General features: G+C 45.9%; 1 protein-coding gene across 1 annotated transcript in view; it reads left to right on the top strand.

The window, feature by feature from the left end:
- klhl32 (kelch-like family member 32) overlaps positions 1-16,051 on the top strand; it is a 69,726-nt gene that overhangs the window by 41,505 nt on the left and 12,170 nt on the right. The window contains exons 6-9 of the mRNA XM_079502925.1: positions 2,482-2,697; positions 10,283-10,411; positions 11,317-11,929; positions 14,015-14,073. Coding sequence (XP_079359051.1) covers positions 2,482-2,697; positions 10,283-10,411; positions 11,317-11,929; positions 14,015-14,073 — 1,017 coding nt within the window. The remainder of the gene's footprint in view (positions 1-2,481; positions 2,698-10,282; positions 10,412-11,316; positions 11,930-14,014; positions 14,074-16,051) is intronic.

Here is a 16,051-nt window from a genome sequence, read left to right as displayed (position 1 = left end):
ACCCAGGTGAGGTGGGCCTAGGGGGGGTTGCGTACCCAGGTGAGGTGGGCCTAGGGGGGGTTGCGTACCCAGGTGAGGTGGGCCTAGGGGGGGGGGGGGGTTGCGTACCCAGGTGAGGTGGGCCTAGGGGGGGTTGCGTACCCAGGTGAGGTGGGCCTAGGGGGGGTTGCGTACCCAGGTGAGGTGGGCCTAGGGGGGGGTTGCGTACCCAGGTGAGGTGGGCCTAGGGGTGGGTTGCGTACCCAGGTGAGGTGGGCCTAGGGGGGGTTGCGTACCCAGGTGAGGTGGGCCTAGGGGGGGTTGCGTACCCAGGTGAGGTGGGCCTAGGGGGGGGGGGGGGGGGGTTGCGTACCCAGGTGAGGTGGGCCTAGGGGGGGTTGCGTACCCAGGTGAGGTGGGCCTAGGGGGGGGGGGGGGTTGCGTACCCAGGTGAGGTGGGCCTAGGGGGGGTTGCGTACCCAGGTGAGGTGGGCCTAGGGGGGGTTGTGTACCCAGGTGAAGTGGGCATGGTCAAATGCTGATTATAAGCAAAAACTGAGAGCTTGAGGCACAGTATCTTTACCGGTCGACAACTGACAAACTGGCAAGGGCTGGAGTCAAGAGCCAGGGCATTTTATCTGCTGGGCTTGACAAGAAGATCAACTTGTCCAGGTGTGCGGACAGTTCCACAGCATGACGAGGGAACGCCCGGGCAGACCGCCACATGCCCACACGCCAGCCAGACCATAATAAGCCACTTGCTCACTCACACTCAGTCACTTCAGCGTGGCAGTGTTATGGTGATATTGGTGACCTGCTGAAACATGTGACCAATGACCATCTTGTGGACTTCACACAACTTACATGCACTTCTTTAAATATGTGGCCTGAATAGAGGGTATGCGCATGCATAAAGCGAGTGTCAAAGTGAGTTTAATGTTGTTTAATATTGTTTAACGCAATCAGACCTTTCTGTTTGGATGTATGGGCTGTCAAGGCCAGAATAGAAAGTACGTTTTTGCCACTCAGTAGGCACTGGACTCTCTAGGACACTGATGTGATGTGATGTCTATGTGATTTGTCACATATTTCAGTATATTTAATATACTGACAATTTCGTCAACAAAAAAAAACTAGACTAAAATGTTAGGAAGGGACTAGTGGACAATAGATCCAGTATAAGTCATTTTACACTTGGTTGCATGCTGAAAATAGCAGATCTACAAGCTCACAACGTGTCGCGCTACAGCCTGCGACGCGTTGTGAGCTTGTAGATCGGCTATTTTCAGCAAGTGTAAAATCAGACATTACGACGGCATCAAGGCCCGCCAAAATACATTTTAGTCGACTAAATCAACTGTAGATTTAGAGAGAGAGAGAGAGAGAGAGTGTATTTATTATATTGTTGTCGGGTATAAACCTCTTATTTAGTCGACTAAAATCTTATGATATTTAGTCGACTAACACTAAATCATTCCAGGTGACTAAAATGTGACTAAAACTAAATAAACTATTCAAAAGACTATGACTAAAACTAAAATCAAATTTTGCTGCCAAAAACAACACTGTCTAGCTGTGAGGCTGAATTTGGAGGTTTGTGTCCCACGGCAACGACAGCTCTCTCTCTCTCTCCCAAACATCAACTGGCACAGCTTTTGAGTAACCAAGCAATGGGAGACAAATCAATAATACCACTGCTGCTTATAGAGCGTCGCAGACCAAACAAATAATTACAAAGAAAAAAAACAACAAAAAAGTGTTGTAACCTGCCGTTTTTTTCTTCTTTCTAATTCTTTGTTCGGCCCAATTTTTTTTGTTTGTTGTCATGATTTGTCACAACTCAAGTTGGCTTTGTACGAGGCTTAAAAGGTCTTTAAATAAATACTTTTTGAAATGTCTATGAGGAAAATGGAAGGACCGTCTACTTCCGTCCTTTTTTCGATTTGGGCACCAAAATGTGGTGCCCAAAATGCGGAAGTGCAAACGCGCTCAACGTTAAAGCCCAGCTGCACGGGGTTTCCCAATCATACTTCCACTGGTCCGCCTGCAGTCCCTCCTCTTACCACTAGGGCCCAGTGCTTCAACGTTGGAAAGCCTCACTGGCCCCTTGGCCTATACTCATACTGGGTTAGGGTATTTCCTGGCTCTTTAAGTACAGTCCTGGAGCAAAATGTTTTCTTTGTTTGTCTTGTCCCCCATGCGCTGTAGGAGCTGAGCAGCAGTAACTACCTGTTTGTCTTGTCCCCCATGCTCTGTAGGAGCTGAGCAGCAGTAACTACCTGTTTGTCTTGTCCCCCATGCGCTGTAGGAGCTGAGCAGCAGTAACTACCTGTTTGTTTTGCCCCCCATGCGCTATAGGAGCTGAGCAGCATTAACTACCTGTTTGTTTTGCCCCCCATGCGCTGTAGGAGCTGAGCAGCAGTAACTACCTCTTGTCCCCCATGCACTGTAGGAGCTGAGCAGCAGTAACTACCTGTTTGTTTTGAACCCCATGCGCTACAGGAGCTGAGCAGCAGTAACTACCTGGAGCTGTACCGCGTGGCCGACCTCTTCCACCTGCCCTCCCTGGAGGAGGCCGTGGTCAGCTTCCTGGTGGAACACCTGGCCGAGCTGACCCAGAGCCGCCAGCAGGAGGCACTGCAGCTGCCCTACCGCCTCCTCCGGGAGGCGCTAAAGAGCGACCGCCTCACCTCGCTCAGCGAGGAGGACATATGGAAGGTAAAGTGTGTGTGTGTGTGTGTGTGTGTGAGAGAGAGAGAGAGAAGAGAGAGAGAGAGAGAAGAGAGAGAGAGAGAGAGTATTTATTATATGGTTGTCGGGTATAAACCTCTTATCTCCATATTCAAACTTTTTGCCAGGTGCTTGAAAAGTGCCTGGACTACATTCGCTACTACCTCTAGTATAGCGACCGTACTGGACACTTTTTCACGATTGGCTGCCTCGTCTCTATAGGCTGCCTCTAAGCCAATGGGAGACTTACCCATAACACCCATAGTCTGAACGGCATTAAAACCCATACTCTGAACAGCGCAACGTGAAGCCGTGAGCTGATAGGCAGAGGCTGCGGCACACACACTGATTACACTGTAGATGTTCATAAACGAGAGAGTTCTGCACCTGGCAGTTATGACTGCAAGTCATTCTTGGTTTTGTTTGTTTGTTTGCAAAATTAACACCCTACTATGGGTCATACTACAGTGTCACACAAAAGTATCAAAATGAACCACTTTTGGGCAAGCCAAATTACGTCATGATAACGTTATGATGACGTCCTCCAGTGACTCCGGTGACGTTCAGGACTAGGCCAGATCACATGATCTTTACGTCATTTCCAGGACGTCTTCACCAGTTTAAATAATATAGCTTATTCTGGGCCAGATCTGACTATAGTTATGATATGTCCTGAATGGGTTGATGTGGTATAGGTACAGTATATCTAGCCCATCGACTGTCCCACAATTTCTACATACGGTAATCACCTAATCACCATTATTTTATGCATTATCGTCGCAATAGTTTTCATGTTGAAAGATGTTCTTACATTTTCAAAAAACTGCAGCTAATAGACATTATATTTGCTAAATTCAGTATATAAAAATAAATGTGTGAATACTCTTAAATACCCAAATACACCTCAGGGCTCTATCCTGCTGTCATACGGCACATGTGCAAGGGAGGTGTAAGTATTACCATACTTCTGAGGGAGGGAGGTGTAAGTATTACCATACTTCTGAGGGAGGGAGGTGTAAGTATTACCATACTTCTGAGGGAGGGAGGTGTAAGTATTACCATACTTCTGAGGGAGGGAGGTGTAAGTATTACCATACTTCTGAGGGAGGGAGGTGTAAGTATTACCATACTTCTGAGGGAGGGAGGTGTAAGTATTACCATACTTCTGAGGGAGGGAGGTGTAAGTATTACCATACTTCTGAGGGAGGGAGGTGTAAGTATTAACATACTTCTGAGGGAGGGAGGTGTAAGTATTACCATACTTCTGAGGGAGGGAGGTGTAAGTATTAACATACTTCTGAGGGAGGGAGGTGTAAGTATTACCATACTTCTGAGGGAGGGAGGTGTAAGTATTAACATACTTCTGAGGGAGGGAGGTGTAAGTATTACCATACTTCTGAGGGAGGGAGGTGTAAGTATTACCATACTTCTGAGGGAGGGAGGTGTAAGTATTACCATACTTCTGAGGGAGGGAGGTGTAAGTATTACCATACTTCTGAGGGAGGGAGGTGTAAGTATTAACATACTTCTGAGGGAGGGAGGTGTAAGTATTACCATACTTCTGAGGGAGGGAGGTGTAAGTATTAACATACTTCTGAGGGAGGGAGGTGTAAGTATTAACATACTTCTGAGGGAGGGAGGTGTAAGTATTACCATACTTCTGAGGGAGGGAGGTGTAAGTATTAACATACTTCTGAGGGTGGGAGGTGTAAGTATTAACATACTTCTGAGGGAGGGAGGTGTAAGTATTAACATACTTCTGAGGGAGGGAGGTGTAAGTATTACCATACTTCTGAGGGAGGGAGGTGTAAGTATTACCATACTTCTGAGGGAGGGAGGTGTAAGTATTACCATACTTCTGAGGGAGGGAGGTGTAAGTATTACCATACTTCTGAGGGAGGGAGGTGTAAGTATTACCATACTTCTGAGGGAGGGAGGTGTAAGTATTACCATACTTCTGAGGGAGGGAGGTGTAAGTATTACCATACTTCTGAGGGAGGGAGGTGTAAGTATTAACATACTTCTGAGGGAGGGAGGTGTAAGTATTACCATACTTCTGAGGGAGGGAGGTGTAAGTATTACCATACTTCTGAGGGAGGGAGGTGTAAGTATTACCATACTTCTGAGGGAGGGAGGTGTAAGTATTACCATACTTCTGAGGGAGGGAGGTGTAAGTATTACCATACTTCTGAGGGAGGGAGGTGTAAGTATTACCATACTTCTGAGGGAGGGAGGTGTAAGTATTACCATACTTCTGAGGGAGGGAGGTGTAAGTATTAACATACTTCTGAGGGAGGGAGGTGTAAGTATTACCATACTTCTGAGGGAGGGAGGTGTAAGTATTACCATACCTCTGAGGGAGGGAGGTGTAAGTATTAACATACTTCTGAGGGAGGGAGGTGTAAGTATTACCATACTTCTGAGGGAGGGAGGTGTAAGTATTAACATACTTCTGAGGGAGGGAGGTGTAAGTATTAACATACTTCTGAGGGAGGGAGGTGTAAGTATTACCATACTTCTGAGGGAGGGAGGTGTAAGTATTACCATACCTCTGAGGGAGGGAGGTGTAAGTATTAACATACTTCTGAGGGAGGGAGGTGTAAGTATTAACATACTTCTGAGGGAGGGAGGTGTAAGTATTACCATACCTCTGAGGGAGGGAGGTGTAAGTATTAACATACTTCTGAGGGAGGGAGGTGTAAGTATTAACATACTTCTGAGGGAGGGAGGTGTAAGTATTACCATACTTCTGAGGGAGGGAGGTGTAAGTATTACCATACCTCTGAGGGAGGGAGGTGTAAGTATTAACATACTTCTGAGGGAGGGAGGTGTAAGTATTACCATACTTCTGAGGGAGGGAGGTGTAAGTATTACCATACTTCTGAGGGAGGGAGGTGTAAGTATTACCATACTTTACCATACTTACAAATACTTACTTTACCATACTTCTACAAATGTCTTCTAAATCCTGACAGTTTTCTGATGTTTCTATGTCCTTTTTCATGTCAAGGACCCCCAGAATTATCTGCATTTGGCCACGGACCCCCATCTGAAAATATGTTGTTCATGCAGGGCTCGCTCTGAAAGAATATATATTCAAAGATTTGTTCCACATTTTCACGATTCTTCAAAAATAGCAGACCTAGTGCCTCGCTATGAGCTTGTAGATCTGCTATTTTTCATTAGCTAAAGTATAACATAATGCTTAAAACACCAAAAGGGGTTTCCGCCCAGAATAGAATGGTGTTGGGTTTGGAGTTATGCCTAATTTGTACTGAGGTGGCCTGCAGCAACAAAAAAAATGCTGATCTGCAAGCTCACAATGTGTCACAGCATGACGCATTGTGAGTTTTCAGATCTGCCATTTTCTGCTTATTTTCCTGCTGAACGGTTATATACGGTTAAAATAGCATTCATAAAATTGCTGAAATGTTGAGGTCCTCATAAGTACTGTGTGTGTGTGTGTGTGTGTGTGTGTGTGTGTGTGTGTGTGTGTGTGTGTGTGTGTGTGTGTGTGTGTGTGTGTGTGTGTGTGTGTGTGTGTGTGTGTGTGTGTGTGAGCACAGCTGAGTGTGAAGGTCACACTGCATCACACAACTTCCTCAGGGCACTGAATAAATCATCCCCCCCCCGATCCTCACTGAGGAAGATAGTGTGTGTGTGGGTTCGTGTGTGTGTGTGTGCGCGCGCGTGTGTGTGTGTGTGTGAGAGAGGCTGATACTAATAGTGAGTGAACGAAAGCTGGAGTGAGAGCGGGGTATTACCTCAGTCGCCGCATATATGGCGAAGTCGCGTGCCGAAAATGGCCGATCGATCTACTACAAGCTCACGATCTGCATGGATTTGCCTTTAGAAAGCATGGGGGGTAGAGCAGAACACCAGAACCGCAAAAGGCAAGGTAGGAATGTAAAGTAAAAGACAAAAACCAACAACAAAGAGCGAGAAAATGTGATTTCCAGAGCGCTAGACTGAAGCGAGAGGGAAAAAAACTCAGTGTGACGAAGACTGACAGCCAAACTATATCGGCACTGACATTAGCGCCTGCCAAGGAGTGCCAACCCTCCTCTGTTTCACCTACCCCCCCCCACCCACTTTTTTTTTTTCTCGGACGGCGGCCCCCGTTCGCTTCTCTCGCTTCCCGTCTGATGCCCAAATTAACCTTCCGGGCAGAGTGAAGGAGAGGAGCCGGTACGGAGCGGAGCGGCCTAATCAGGGGCTGATTATGGCAGCGGCCGCTCGGCTAAAGGGTCAGGGTAATTGTGCCATCAGAGGCCTGATTGTTTTCAATCAAACGGCAGCGGTGCCCGAGTGACAGCTGGGGGATTGGGTCCCCTGATGGAGCCGCGCGGTGGGGTCTAATCAGAGAGAGAGAGAGAGATGGCGAGATGGAGAGAGAGAGAGAGAGAGAGAGAGAGAGAGAGAGGCCTATATTCAACATTTTTCTTGAGCGGAAGTACAAAGGTTTAGGGTAGTGATGCACCGATGTATCGGCCACATAATCGATATTGCTGTTATCGGTCAATATTGGTATATAAAACTGACATTAACCGATGGCAGCAGCCGATATTTAGCTGTTGTTGATATGCATACATTTAGCATTGGCTATGGTGGAGCATCTGTAGTCTTCTAAGCTGGCTATGGTGGAGCATCTGTAGTCTTCTAAGCTGTCGATTCTGAACATTTATTTCTTGTATTGAAGATGTATTTGTTTCTCTAGCACAAAAGGGGGAAATAAAAAACAACAAAAACTAAATAAACATATCGGTATCACTATCGGCTAAACATCGGTATCTGTATCCGGACGGAATTTCCATATCGGTACATCCCTAGTTTAGGGTAATATAGGCCTACTTCTGGAAATAAATTAATGAATAGACCAGTCATTCCTACAAGTTGACAGGTTTTGTGAGCTTAATGCATGTTTTGTAATAATGATCAAAGTCAAATAATTGCAGTGGAGTAAAAAAAAAGGTGCAATATATGCCTCCAATACGAGGAGAGAGAGAGAGAGAGAGAGAGAGAGAGCTGATTGGTGCAAATGAACAGTCAAAACAGCAGTACTACCCATGATGCCCTGCTGCACCCTCCCCCAATCTCCATCCACACCTGACTGTTCAGCATTACACACATCTCTGTATTAAGTAACTACAGTATACTTGTGAGGACATCAACACACACACACACACACACACACACACACACACACACACACACACACACACACACACACACACACACACACACACAAGCACATGGACTCAGAAACAGAGTCTTGCACAAACAAACACACGCAACACGGTGCAAAGATGCTTTGTAACAAACAACAAATTAGACGCAGATGGCACTGTCTAACTGTTAGTGTGTTTAACTTGTTTGTTAGAATGTGTGTGTCACTGTCTTTTCTATTTACGCACATCCCATCCAGTACATGCACTAAAGGTATACGGTACGATACGTACTTGTGCGTGCGTGCGTGCGTGCGTGCGTGTGTGCATGTCTTGCATGATAGAATAATGTGCTCCCGTCCAGATGGTGTAGTTTGATTTCCCCGCTTTAAGACGCCATGTTGTAAAGAAAACATCTATTGCTTACACATTGATTATGGATTTTAGAACCCCCATTTGAAAAGATGTTGTGTGAGGATGCTTGTGACGCTGTAGTATGAATGATCAAGTGGGGCATTAATTCACGGAAAAAACGCGAAAAGTTAGTATATGGAGTTCTGAAAGCCTGTCCAAACCAAACCATTTTCGACGTCGGAAAGAGGGGGGGGGGGGGCTTTGGTGGAGGCTTAGTGACTGCCATGATGTGTGTCATGACTGCTCCTCTGTTCTCTAGTCCCTGGACATTTCACTTTTGGCAATGAAGCTGTAGACTGTAGAAGCTTGTAGATCTGCTACTTATGCGATTTTTTAAATTTGAATCATGAAAAGTTACGATTTTGGACATATGAGGTTTCGCGAGACTAAATAATGGTTAAAGCTCTTAAAAGCTATACGATTGCTATGAGAAATGAGTAAATGACGTAGAACCAAAGCACGGAAATATATTTTAAAATATCTTTAGAGCTTATTTTTCTATTTACATTTCTGCTAAGCAGCAAGCTATATAGATTATTTATATTAGGATACATTTGCGCGACTGTGAAGATGAAACGGAAGTGGGGAGGAGGCTCCACTTCGGGCTTTATATTTTACTCATGATAGAGCTTCAGTTGCTCCAGACTGTATGAGAGTCCGAAGCATTTGGAAATTGCGAGAGGCAACAGTCTGGCAAAGCGAGACTAGTATATCAGCGATCTGCAGCCGTCTGGCCTGCACACCTCGCTGCAACTAAATAACCTTCTCTTCCAACCCTTCCCTTGGCTCTCCACTTCAATTAAAAGCCCCATTCTATGCCACTGAGCCTGCCCGCGCTCAACAAAGGAATGTGCCTATGGATATATATCCACATAGTGCACTCAATCTGTAGTGAATCCCTCTGATGACTATTACTTGTGTGTGTGTGTGTGTGTGTGTGTGTGTGTGTGTGTGTGTGTGTGTGTGTGTGTGTGTGTGTGTGTGTGTGTGTGTGTGTGTGTGTGTGTGTGTGTGTGTGTGTGTGTGTGTGTGTGTGTGTGTGTGCGTGTGCGCGCGTGTATGCGTGCGTGCGGACAGTCAGTCATCTTGATCTTGTCATACTGCCTCCTATCTCTTTAGAATACTAAGTGTGACTATACAGCACGCACGCTTCTGCTTCTCTCAACTACTCCTCCACACCTCCCCCTCTCCTCTCCTGCTCCTCTCCCCTCCTTCTCTCGTCTTTCCCTTACTTCCGTCAAGGAATTTATTTACAGAAGGAAGACGCTGACGTCATGGCACGTCATGTCACTTTCATGGATGCTTTATTTGCAGGCAAACCTCACACCGGAAGTTCCATGAATACATTGCAGTGAATGAAGTCGGATGGACCAGCTCATGAACAAACATTATGTCTGAACAATTGCGACCTTTGTCATATAATCGGTTCAGGAATATAAAATAAGACATATCACAGGTTTGTTTTCTAATAACTTGACGCTTTTCGATGTGCACAGTACATCATTTTATTTGAGGATCTAAACAGCGGCAGATATCGTTTCTGTGTCGGAGGTATCGCGAGATTTGGCTGCCAGACAGGAAACGGTGGACAGTCTCGCGATAATTGGTACGTTCAGAAACGTACGTAATGACGCAGCATACACATCGAAAAGCAACACAGCAGACAATAACATGTGTTATATGTCTTCTGTTATTTTCCAGAAGCAATTATACTTTACAAAGGTCTCAGTCATTCAGAAATAGATAATAATAGTTCATGAGATGGAAAGTTCACCAGGCTCTCAATGACTCCAATGCATTCCATGGAACTTCCGGGTGTAGTTATTGGCTTCCTCTCCCTTTGTCCTGCTGTCCTCATCACCCGGTGTGACTCCACCTCCTCTCTCCTCTCTCCTCCTAATCTGGCGTCACCACGTCAATTTACAATAAAAAAGAAAAATATATATATAAATATGGAGTTAAGAGGTGATTTGCTTGTGTCCCTGTGGGTGCAGCTGGTGGTGCGTTGGCTGGAACATGACTGTCGCTACCAGTACACTGAGGACCTCCTGCAGCATGTCCGCTATGGCCTGATGGATGTCTCCACCCTGCACCACCTGGCCCACACACACCCCCTGATGCAGGTTAGCACCTTACTGCACCACCTGGCCCACACACACCCCCTGATGCAGGTTAGCATCTTACTGCACCACCTGGCCCACACACACCCCCTGATGCAGGTTAGCACCACCTGGCCCACACACACCCCCTGATGCAGGTTAGCACCACCCTACTGCACCACCTGGCCCACACACACCCCCTGATGCAGGTTAGCACCACCCTACTGCACCACCTGGCCCACACACACCCCCTGATGCAGGTTAGCACCACCCTACTGCACCACCTGGCCCACACACACCCCCTGATGCAGGTTAGCACCACCCTACTGCACCACCTGGCCCACACACACCCCCTGATGCAGGTTATCACCACCCTACTGCATCACCTGGCACCACCTACCTAGTACCTCCTAGCATCACCTACCTAGTACCACCTACATAGCACCACCTACCTAGCACCACCTACCTAATACCACCTAGCATCACCTACCTAGCACCACCTAGCACCACTTAGTACCACCTAGCATCACCTACCTAGTACCACCTAGCACCACCTACCTAGCACCACCTACCTAATACCACCTAGCATCACCTACCTAGCACCACCTAGCACCACCTAGTACCACCTAGCATCACCTACCTAGTACCACCTAGCACCACCTACCTAGCACCACCTAGTACCACCTAGCATCACCTACCTAGTACCACCTAGCACCACCTACCTAGTACCACCTAGCATCACCTACCTAATACAACCTAGCACCACCTACCTAGCACCACCTAGTACCACCTAGCATCACCTACCTAGTACCACCTAGCACCATCTACCTAGCACCACCCTGCCCGACAGCAATGAAACATTTTGTCAATATTGCGGTTATTATCTATCAGTGAGCTCTAACGACCTTTGCCCCCTGCATGGGTTCCAGTCCAGCCCCAGCGCAGCCTCTATGGTGGAGGAGGCTCTGGACTACCACCATGCCACGTTCTCCCAGCCGCTGCAGCAGTCGGCGCGCACCCGGCCCCGCTACCAGTCCCTCACCCTCTACATCGCCGGGGGACGCAAGCGCGAGGTGAGCCGCGTCTGCGAGCTGCGCTACTTCAACCCAGAGCAGCAGCGCGGCGCGCTCGGTGTGGCGCCACCGAGCGTGGGCTCCAACTGGAGCGAGCTGGCGCCCATGGCGGCCGGCCGCAGCCACCACTGCGTGGCCGTGATGGGCGACTTCCTGTTCGTGGCGGGCGGCGAGGCGGAGCACCCCGCCAGCGGTAGGACGTGCGCCGTCCGGACGGCGTGCCGCTACGACCCGCGGGGCGACCGCTGGACGGAGATCGCCCCCATGAAGGCCTGCCGGGAACACTTTGTGCTGGGCGCGCTGGGACCGCACCTGTACGCCGTGGGCGGCCGCAACGAGCTGCGGCAGGTGCTGCCCTCGGTGGAGCGCTACTGTCCCGAGAGGAACAAGTGGACGTTCGTGCAGCCGTTCGACCGCTCGCTGTCCTGTCACGCCGGCTGCGTGTCCGACGGCCTGCTCTGGATATCAGGTAAAAATGCTGAAATCAGGTAAAAGTGCTTGAAAATAGATCTGCAAGCTCACAACGGTGCTGTGTGACGCTGCGCAAAACATCGAGTCATAAATCAGGCCCAAAACTTTACACATGCTGTACACAGCATGGGCAAACGCTTAACGTCTTGATAAATGTTTCGGATACATTTTAACACAAATCATGTATGGGGTGCATATGCTAATACAAAGTATTTAAAATATTCCTTTGATGCTCATATTAACCGTATTAAGTTGTTTTTATTAGCCTATGCATTCCATACTGTACATTCCATAGAGCTAGACCACACATGGACATATGACATCATCAACCTTTAATAGGTTATGAAAGAAATAAAATATTGATGTTGTTTTTATTTTGTAATTTTAGTTATAGAGGTCAAGTATAATGTTTTAAGGCACATTTGTCTTATTAGCCAGGGATCTTAAGATGTAGACACGGTATCCATTCGTCACTGAAAAGAAATATCCATGCCGAGCGTTCCATACCGATTTTACAAAAACGGTTACCTTTTATACAAGGTATTATTTAGTTACAAGCTCTTGTTGATGTAAATGTATAGCAATGCGCTGTGAGCTTGTACGTCGGCTTGCTTCTTTTGTGTGACACTGTAGTATGATTAAGTAAGAAATGAATTCATGAAATATAAAAAACTTAAAATATGGAGATATAAAAGGTATCTGGCCGACAGCAAACGCTACGCCCACACAGTTATTCACATGCAGTATGAGCAGGTGTGAACACGTATACATTCACAGTTTCACACATATAGTAGTAGTTATTTTATTTTCCACTCCTCTCAGGCAAAAGCAAAACATATACTGTAGGGCTGCATTTTCGTCACCGCTAAACCCCTTATCCCTAAACTTCTTTGCCTTTTTTTTACTATTTTGAAAAACATTTTTGAATAGTTAAACTACCCAATCTACATTGACACGTTGTGAGCTTGTAGACTGGCCATTTTAACTATTCAAAAATGTTTTGCAAAATAGTAAAAAAGGCAAAGAAGTTTAGGGATAAGGGGTTTAGCTGTGACGAAAATGGAGCCCATCGTCTCTGAGTCGGGTGGAAACCTCATATGGGGTTCATATTATGCGCCGACAGAGATGATATTTTGAGACTAATTTGAATCCTGAAAACTAGCAAAAGTAGCAGATTGACCAGCTCAACTTTTGAAGCTTTTTTTTATTTGCACGACACTGTATTATTATAGGGGTGTAACGATATAGTTACTGCATCGAAAAATCGATTTTAATTTTATGAATCGAAGTATATCGAAATGAAAACAGCAACATTGATCATGTATCGTATCGTTTTGCAATGCAATAATCGGTATCAAATCGTTTTGCTACGCAAATAATCGATTGTATCAATACTACATTTTTGTGCATGGTATTTAGCAAATAAAAGCAAAAGAGGGGATTAATTACTTAATTTAAAATAATGTCAATGTATTTTAAATAGTTACTGTATCGATTTCAAATCATTGAATCGTATCGTATCGTATCGCCATAATGAACCAATATCGTCCATGTATCGTATCGTCAACCATGTATCGTGATACGTATCGTATCGCTGTTAAAATGTATCCTTACACCCCTATGTATTATGATCAAGTAGGGCGTTAACCCATTTTGGGCGGGAACCCCTTTTGGTTTTTTAAACATTATGTTATAATTTAGCTATTGAAAAATAGCAGATGTGGCACAGATCTTTGAATGTATATTTTTTCAGAGTGAACGTTTTCAACTCAAATCTTTGCTTCTGGGGGGTCTCTGGAACAACATATTTTCAGATGGGGGTCTGTGGCCAATTACATATATTTTTGGGGGACCTTGACATGAAACTGTTTGAGAACCACACATACTGTAGAAACATGGGTTTTTCAGAAAACTGTCAGGATTTAGAAGGTATTTGTAGAATCGAGCTCAGGTCTAAATGGGTTAATCTACAAAAAAACAGGAAAAGTTAGAATATGGAGATAAGGAGGAGGGGTTCTGCCCTAAATGTAGTGCCTGTTTGAGTTGCAGGTGGCGTTACAAACACTGCCTGTTTGAGTTGCAGGTGGCGTTACAAACACTGCGCAGTACCAGAACAGGCTGATGGTGTTCGACCCAGAACAGGTAAGTACAGCCTCCAGTCATCACTCATCACTGCTCATTGCATTCAACTCTGACACATGCAACAACATGTTTTGCTTCCATTCGTCAACAAGATTAAAAATGAATAAAAAAATAAAAAGTGGTGGAAATATTAATTAAAGTGAACTGAATTTGAGGTTGAATCCAAAATGCTATAGGGAGGGGGACGGGGGTGGCAATTAAAATAGTGAGTGAGTGAGTGAGTGACTGACTGACTGACTGACTGACTGATCGACTGAGGGAGTGACTGAGTGACTGAGTGACTGAGTGAGTGAGTGACTGAGTGAGTGACTGAGTGAGTGAGTGAGTGAGTGAGTGACTGAGTGAGGGAGTGAGGGAAAAAAACAAGAGTGGGAGAGAAGACAGAGCGAGAAAAAGACAGAGAGTCTCATTTGTATTCACCATGAATCTACTTTCACCTGCCAGTGCAACGCCAACCCCCCACCCACTCTACCCTCAACAGATGGCCACCCGTCAGCTAACTACACGCACGCACGCACGCACGCACGCACGCACGCACGCACGCACGCTTTCTCTGCCTCAATCAAATACACTTTCACACACTGCCACACAAACATTCCCGCAAATGCATGCACGTATGCACACGTCCGCACAGTCGCTCACTCGTGTACTCTCGCTCTCTCTCTCTCGAACACGAACACACACACACACACACACACACACACACACACACACACACACACACACACACACACACGTGCAACACAGAATAAGCTTCAGCGGGCTTGGGCCAGTGTGCAGGGTTCCTCGGTGTAAAAGCGGAGAGGCTGAAACGTATGATTACAAGTGGAGGAGGGAAGTCATTAGTAGGAGGCTAGGAGCCAGAGAGGCCCCAGTCAGTGTCACATTATTTATCTAGCAGTGAGCATACATCAATTACCCATGCATGGATATATGCTAAAATATTAATGTTCTTATTCAACCAGCCACCCCATCGCTCCTATATCTGTTCTCTCTCTCTCTCTCTCTTTCTCTCTCTCTCTCTCTCTCTCTCTCTCTCTCTCTCTCTCTCCTCTCTCTCTCTCTCTCTCTCTCTCAGCTGCTCCATCTCTGCCTATCTTTCCATCACTTCCGTTAAAGGCAAACCCACGCTCATACGGCTGCGTTGTACTACTAGGAACGGGGATTGTTCATTATTATTGATTGATTCGGTCAACTTATTGATGCTGCTTATCGATTTGATTCCTTAGTATCGTTCCCACGATAGATCATGTTGCTCTCTGTCGGGAGGAAACCACCTAACTCCATTTTGGAGCATCAATTAGTGCAATTGAACACCCCTAAAATACTATTGAACCTAGTAAAAAGGAATAGTTCTATTATGCACATGTACTGTAGTGGTGTACATCTTTTTGAAACAAATGGCACTGTTATGGCAGCAAGTTTCTTTAAATAGTACACATAGCAGCAGTTCTTCTAATGTATTTGACTAGTTGCTCTTCATAATGTAAAGTAGTTCTAGAGAGAGGATCTAGAATCAATTCATTGATTGATTGGATACTTTATAGTCAGAAAGGTAAGCACTGCAGCACGTAAGGATAACACAATAAAGTCCTGGGGACTTGTATCCATTGTGGTCCTATGATATCTATTCATTTCATCAACATGGCATTAAAAACCGTGTGAAGTGAGGGGCACTCTTATCATCGTACATCAGCATCATTTGCTCATCCACATATGACGTACATTCTCCATTCATTGTCAACGGGAATTTAATGTTTGTGTAGGACGAAAATCTGAATATAGGAGGGGCTAGCGCCCGTCAAAAAATCAACAAATACAAACATTATCCTAAACCTTATCCCTAAACCTTTTAGGCATGACTTTTACTATTTTGAACAATCTATCAAAACGTTGATGTCCCCCCCCTCCTCTCTCTCTCTCTCCTTCTCTTTCTCTCTCTCTCTCTCTCTCTCTCTCTCTCTCTCTCTCTGTCTCT

Source organism: Electrona antarctica (genome assembly GCF_951216825.1).
Source record: "Electrona antarctica genome assembly, chromosome: 6".
NCBI lineage: Eukaryota > Metazoa > Chordata > Actinopteri > Myctophiformes > Myctophidae > Electrona > Electrona antarctica.
The sequence above is the reverse complement of the archived record's forward strand: the minus strand, read 5'-3'. Positions and strand labels throughout refer to the sequence as shown.